At 51.1% G+C, this 7500-nt stretch overlaps 1 protein-coding gene across 2 annotated transcripts in view; it reads left to right on the forward strand.

Annotated features, from left to right (window-relative positions):
- LOC125949005 (interference hedgehog) overlaps positions 1–7500 on the forward strand; it is an 82400-nt gene that overhangs the window by 70645 nt on the left and 4255 nt on the right. For both annotated transcript variants that reach the window (XM_049675664.1, XM_049675665.1), the window contains 3 exons: positions 5152–5955; positions 6023–6387; positions 6466–7292. In XM_049675664.1, coding sequence (XP_049531621.1) covers positions 5215–5955; positions 6023–6387; positions 6466–7292 — 1933 coding nt within the window. In that variant the 5' untranslated portion in view covers positions 5152–5214. The remainder of the gene's footprint in view (positions 1–5151; positions 5956–6022; positions 6388–6465; positions 7293–7500) is intronic.

A 7500-nucleotide genomic window follows, 5' to 3' on the forward strand; every position in this document is an offset into this window, starting at 1 on the left:
AACAGAGAGATTAGATGCTTTGCAAAGATCTAATTTTGTTTGCGAAGTCCATTTACTCCTGATACTTGACCTCAATCTTGAAGACACTTACCTATAAAAATACGCCTCTGGTAAAAAACATTGCAACCCCAAAGTGGTAGGAAGCCAAAAGCTCCGACACTGAAACTCATTTGTCATTGAAGTCCACAAGAGAGTCCGTCTTACCGATTCTCATTCGCCCTTTTCGCGCAAATTTGTCATCCCACTGGCGTCATTCCCGCAACGACGCTTACGCCGTTGTCGTCGCTGCCGTTGCCGCCACCTTTTGGTAGCCACAGAAGAAAAGAAAAAACGGGCCATAACAAAATTCGTTCCTGCCATTAGCGAGTTCCGCCGGCTAGTCGCTAGTCGCTAGATAGCCATCTACGGAGCGGGTTGACCATTGACTCCACGAGAGCTGACCCTAACGCGCTCCCTGGCACTCTGGGGCCAGCATTGCGAGCGTTGCGCCCCTTGCGATTAGCTTTTGCGTCATAATGCCTTCAACTCGTCGACATGAAGTCGAATGAGAAGCTGAAGTTGAAGCCCAGCCGTTCGTTGGTCCGTTAGGTCCGTGTGCTGGACCGTCCATTGCTCATCTCACCTCCTTTTTGGCACTAATCACCGTAACAATGGGGTCCAGAAGGCCATGCCCTGGCCACTCCTCGGACTGGGACCATCACTGGGTACTTGCGTCTCGAGTCTCATCTCGCTGGATGAATCATTGGCCGCCGCGATCTCACCTTATGCCCGCCCCCTACCCCCGGGGGATGGTGTAGTGGTAGTGGTAGTGGAGCACTCTGCCCACCCTCCCACGGGTCTAATGATTCGTATCTAATGTGATCTTTTGGCTTTCTTGCCTTCGGCTCCGCTCTCCGAGTCAGGCGTTCAAATTGTCGTCGCGATTCGAGACGCGAGCACTCGAGAGAACGTGATCGCGCGATTGATCGAAATGTGTGCGGATGACCACTTCTGGTGACCCACAAGATCGATTCCCCTTCGGTTTGGATGATAAATTTAAAGAAGGTTCAAATGTGCAGTAATTAAGCTTTCGATACGGTTCCCTCTTCCTCCTCGATCGGACGGTTTCAAACCATTAAGATTGATTAAGCATCGATCCGGACGATCCGAGGCTCGAATGCCGTCAATACGCTCGTGTGTGCGTGCGTGTGTGTGTGTGGGAAGAGATCAATTTACGAATGCCGAACGCGTACGAGCGTTGCGTGTTCCGTTTTTGGGGAAATTGGCAATCACTCACTCGACACTCGACACTCGACTGAATGGATCCGAAGCAACGACACCGATGGCTGATTGATTTATACCATTAAAGGCCAAGCAGCGTGTATTAACCTCGCTCGCGACTGATTACCGGAGGGCGTGGGGCAAGTCTCTCTCTCTCTCCATGACTCGTGGTCTTTTCGAGAGATCAAGATTCATCCGAGACTCCTGGCACCAGGATATCAAACCCCTGGTTGCGTTTATCTATTCGACGGTGTCGCAAGCGCCTTTGTGTATAACACTTTCCGAAAGACCAGGTGCGGCTGATGGTGGCACTCTCCTGGAGTCTCCGGTCTCACAGACGACTCCAGATAATTTATGTATCGCGACGATTGTCCTGCCACCTGCTGCTGCTGATGGTGGCGGCGGCGGCGGCGCGCGGCACCTGTCTTGTTAGCCGCTCGCTTCGCGCGGTCGCTGTCGCTGTCGCGGGACTCAAACGCCACTCATAACCCGTCTGGACCACTCGCCCCACTAGCAGACATTTTACGACTTCCCGTAGACTTTAGAGCCCGTTTCCCATCTTCCGTGACCGACATATACCGCGCGGCTCTTAGGCACTACTCCGCGCGCCGGTCGTTAATCTAAAATTAAAATAATTCCTAAACATCATCCCCTTCCCCGGGCACCTCTAGGAGTTGGCTGGAGGACGGTGCTACTTTAGTGAATGGCTTTCGGATTGGAATATTGTGGTTTATGGTTTTTCCTAAACCGCATTGGAAAAAAAAAAGTTGTCGTAAAGTTATGTGTGTTCCCTTTATGTGGCGGTTGCTCGATTCAGTCGCCGCCGACTCGGATTCTTTGAAATGAGATTGTAATTTATGCTCCATTTGTCATCGCCGCTGAAGACGCGACGAGGACCTATTCGTATTCGTCATCCAATTGGTTATTGGTAGTTCGATTAAAGAAGTCAAAGACCGAGGCGGAAGAGAAGCTCCTGGAATTGCTTATCAGTTGTTATACATCGTGCTGATCATTAAACCGATCGTCGTCATCATATCAATCAAACGACGTACGCTTCGACGATCGTAGCTCTGGTAAGCACATCCTCACACCTGGCCACGGACCCGGTTACAGGTTGTGGAGTGTAATTATCATTACCCCAACGATTCCATTCGATCAATCACTCATCGATCACAATCAATTACGCTGCGTGCGAGCGTGCGTGCGTGCGTTCAACAGTCCAACAGTGTTTATGCTACTTCTACTACGCTACGGATACCCTATACCAGGCACCAGGAGCACCGAACGATCGACAGCAGCTAATCAGAGTACATTAAAAGCAAAACAAATATTGACGTGATTGATCAACTTCCCAGCAACACCCCAAAACCCTCCCGGCTCTCCAACACCATTGCTTACAGTTCTCACGAGTCCAGTCATCAGGTCTTCCTCCTCCCGGCTTCTGATAGGAGGTGGTATACGCGCGTGGTGTGTGTGTAGATTGATTGTTGGCGATTAACAAACACTAAAACGATTTCTCTCGATTTTTTTTATTCTTACGCTGCTGTCGCCGCTGCCGTTGCTGCTGTTGTAAGAACAAACATCGTCTAACCAGCTCTGATAGGAGGAATGGAATCCATCTGCATGCCATCTTCTAGAATGCCTCGAAGAGCTCGAAGCTAGACAAACCCCCCTGTCCCAGTCCTTATCGATGATGGAGGTTCTGGGTTCAGGTTCAGGGTTTCCATATGCCTCTACGCCACATATAGGGGGTCATAAAGTCTCACCATTTTTTGGTACCGTTCCTTTCGTTCTCCTTCTCCTCCTTCCGAATTTCCGACGAAATCGAACCTTGTCCTCTTTGAGCTGCCCGAGTGATCATTCGTTTTGACTCCTATTGCGCTACCTCTTGGTGTATTCTTCCAAATGGTGACTCTCGTCCATTTGGTCGTTGCGATCGGACGGCGATCGAAAACAAATAAAGAATCCGGAGCAGCAATCCTAGCAATTGCTGCTAGGCAAGACGGGGCTAGGAAAAGATTAATTGCCGCTCGATGGCCCTTTTCGTGTACCCTTCTCCGACCAGGCGCCTTGCTTTAAAATGTAACAGTTCATCAACGCTTTGCTTCTGACAGCTAGCCCTAGAGCGATCCCGTGACGATGTGATTAATCTATCATCAATCACCGTCCCGCCAGCTAGCTGCTGCCGCCCCTTCGTCTATGCATTCCTACAGACTTCTGTCTCGATTTCTCGGACCACAAGTCAGTCGAAAGAAGCCAAAGCCAAAGCCAAAGCATTGCTCTGACTCTCGTTCTGAGCTCCCAAGGAAATCTCCCGAAAAAAAAACTCCATAAAAGTGGTTTTGAACCACTTCCACGTATCAGCCGCGGGTCTCGGTTAGTGATGTGTCTGTAAAGCGCATCGTAATGGTTGCAGACAGGGCCAGTGGTGGCAGTGGATGCGGATTGAAGTGTTTAAACCCTCATCCGCGGAGTCCGCGATAAGCACACATGGATCCTCTCGGCGATGGCGATGGCGGCTGCTGTACCGTGGAATGCTGTCCGCGAGAAACGGGTTCCATTTATGATGTTTCATCATCCCGGCAGCCGCCACCACCGCCAGGGAAGGGATTAAGCGGAAGGGATTTGGGATTCCGAAAACGGGCAGAGGGCAGCAGCGCGTTGCAAAGGTTGCAGATCCCGGGAGCCCCCACCGAGGTCGAGTATTTATGGGATGAGTTTTTTTTTGTTTTTTCGGGGTGGAGGGGATTTATCTGCCGGAACACTGGTTAACCGGTTGACCTACTGGTGGGTCGGCTGGGGGGTTCGTTGTTTTTGGGATGCGCTTGTTTACCTATTTGCATTAACTCTAAGCCCTTTTTAAGATGTGAACAAGCACCTCGAAACAAATAAAGCATTTTAAAAAGGGAGGTTTTTGGGCAGCTCTCGAGAATAACATGCTACATGGTACAACAATGTCTAGATTTATCTGTTGCTTAGCTCGTGATTGGTTTGTTCATTAATTTACTGTTTAAAAACAGGGAACACATTATCATAATTTGTATTAAACACATTAATATTTAAAATATTTGGATAAAAAAATCTTATTATCTTTGAATTTTCTTTTCAATGTTCAATGTTAAATTTAAACGTATTGATTCGTAGTGATGCGTTGAACAACACTTGGTTCATCATTTGAAAACGTTTAGACCAATACAATCCTAAGTGATACTTGGGTAAATAATTTTGAAACTCAATAATTTGGAATTAAATTAAAAATAAAATTATATAAAAACTCGTTTAGAATTCGCTGTTATCGGTTCAAAAGAAGTTTTCGAAGAGAGCATACGAGTAAGAAATTATTTTGCAGTATGGAAAGAAGCTAATGAAATCAGTAGAAAAACATGATCACAGAATTCAGCAACATTAATCCATCAGCGACATTAACTAAACAGCTAAAAGTTTTCAACATCGCAATATGGAACGTACCAAACCCTTCACCAGACGCACTGGTCATCACCTCTTTTCCCTAACCGCTTGTCCCCTTTCGGTTGTCGCGCATGATTTCATGTATGCGCCCTAATCAACTCCACAACTTCCTTTCGGGAGCCCATGTAACCGAATGACAAGGAAACGGTGTCCGGTTGCGCCGATTGCCTGCCCTGCCGGTTGCACTTCTTTCTACTCGAAACGGCGAAACCGCACAGCACCGTCGGCCGCTTCACCGTCGATTTTCTTGCAGGAAGCAGAGTTTGTGGTTACTCTTCCTGTTTTGAAAAAAAAAAGCGCCACTGGGAAGGGGGACCGAGCAGCTAGTCGGATTCGATTGATCGGCTTTAATTAACCTCAAATTGCAGAACCACAATTTCATTCGATTTCTCTTCTTTTTCTTCTTTGCCTTTCTCATTGCAGTTTGCGATATGCTCGCAGGAGGAAACTAATACGATCGATACCGATCCTGCAACGCAACGTGCAATGTGTTCCGTAAACGATCGCCTCACCACAAACACCACGGAGCGGTGGTCCGTAAGAAGTACAACAGCGCAAATGACGAACGATATGATGGCCTCAGCGGGCCAGGAGAAGAAGGAAGCCACATCAATCCACCGTCATCGGAGTCACAACCGAAGTAGCAGCAGCTGCCGGCGGCGGCATCATCATCAACAGCGACACACTTCCTCCACTGGTGTCCGGCGGATAGGGAAGGGACCGTCAGGCGATGGTGGTGGCCAACCCCTTACCTGGCTAGTGTGTCTCTGCCTAGCACTCTTCCATTCGGTCACCTGTCTACCGGCACAATCCTATCCTCAGTCGTCCTCTGCAACGGCGCATCACACACATCATCACTCGCAACATCATCCTCATCAGGCGCCCCCGTATCTGGCCAGCGGTAGTAGTGGTGGTGGCGGCGTCGATGATCACCAGCAGCAACATCCTCACAATCATCATCATTCAGCGGGAGCATCGGCAGCAGCAGGCCAATCGTCCTCGTCCTATGGAGGCTCATCGAGGTCTAGTGGTAGCAGTGCCGGCAGTAGTAGCGGTAGCAGCATCGGATTGCACATGATCCGCTCGCCGGAATCGACGATCGCACCGGCCGACGATGAGGTGCTGTTCGAGTGCGAGTTGAACCTGCTGCCCGAGCGGCTCGATTGGCGGTTTCGACCGCAAGGTGCGTCCGGAGCGCGCAAGGATTACGTCTACATTGGCAAGAATGTAAGTAACCGCGGTACCTGACCCGAAGGAAACATATGACTCACGGATTTCTCCTCTCCTCCTGCAGCAAACTGGATACAACGTAAGCGTCGTGGATGATCGGTTCAAGCTGCGGGTGCTAGTGAGCGAACGGACGATCGGCGAGTACCAGTGTGTGGCGTGGTTCGGTGCATCGGCCCTTGCCTCGATACCGGCACGGCTAACGCTTGCCACGATCGGACTCGAGCAGGACAACACTGCCAGCTCGAGCTCCTCAAGCGGACTCTCGACCGGCAGTGGCAGTGGTCGGTACGATCGAGTGCCCTCCACGATGATGCGGCGCGTACTGCCGACGATACCGCAGCAACACTACAAGGTGTACCCCGGCAACAGTATTATCGTCGATTGTGGCGAAATCATCTCGAACCCTCCACCGATCTGGAGTTACTACAAGTGAGTTGGCCTCGATCGAGCGCGTCACCACCGCGTCTTTCGACTCTAATGCTTTCTTTTCCGTTCTCGCGCACACAGAGATGGCATGACGATCTACCCGAACGTGACGCAAATCCAAACTGGGCGGCGGCTCATCCTACCCAACCTGACGCAGCGTGACTCGGGCACGTACTGGTGCTCGGCCGTTAACTCGATCACCGGCAGCGAGGTGGTGCTGCCCCAGAAGACGACGATTCAGGTGGACTATGTGGCACGATCGGCACCGCGTGCCCTCAGTCTGCCGCTGAATGTTTCCGTTATTCCGGGTGATACGGCATTGTTGGAGTGTCCGGGTGTTGGCAATCCGGTGCCCGTTGCGAGCTGGACGCGCGTCAATGGAATACCGCTGAACAGTCGGGCCCGTGTCCAGGATTATGGACTGCAGATCACGAACGTACACCCGGAGGATGATGGAGTGTATGTGTGCCGGTTGCAGAACGGTATTGAACCTGCGCTGGTACACTCGATCCGGTTGACGGTGCTAGAGCAGCCGCGCATTATTGCGCCACCCCGATCGACGCTCACCAATGAGAGCGATAGCCTGGAGCTGGAGTGTGTGGCACGTGGATCACCGCGACCGGAAATCTATTGGATGATCAACGGTGACTACGCCAAATGGGACGCCCTGATACGGACGAATGGGTCGCGGATGATTATCCAATCGGTAGAGAAGCGGCACGCCGGCATTGTGCAGTGTTTCGCCCGGAACGAGGTCGGTGAGGCGAGCGAGGGCAATCTGCTGCAGGTTAATCCGAAGCAGATCCCGGGCGGTATCGGTTCGGTACCGCTCGGATCCGTACCATCCGGTGCCCGGGTTGGTGGTGATCATGCGGCAAAGCGGAAGGGCGGCAAGAAGCATAAACATCGTAAGTATCTGTCTAGTGGAAGAGGCCGGTTTTCGGCTTAGCGGGAGGCTTTATTTCCGTTCGTATCCGTTCGATCAGCTCCGATGGTAGCTCGAGTGGTGGGAACTTTTCGCGCCTCGGTGGTCCCCTTGTTAGACCGCTCCAGATGGTGTGGTCCGGTAAGCGACAGTTCCGAGCGATCGATATCTCGAAGCTACCGTCGCGCGGT

The sequence above is a fragment of the Anopheles darlingi genome, chromosome 2, assembly GCF_943734745.1.
Source record: "Anopheles darlingi chromosome 2, idAnoDarlMG_H_01, whole genome shotgun sequence".
Classification (NCBI taxonomy): domain Eukaryota; kingdom Metazoa; phylum Arthropoda; class Insecta; order Diptera; family Culicidae; genus Anopheles; species Anopheles darlingi.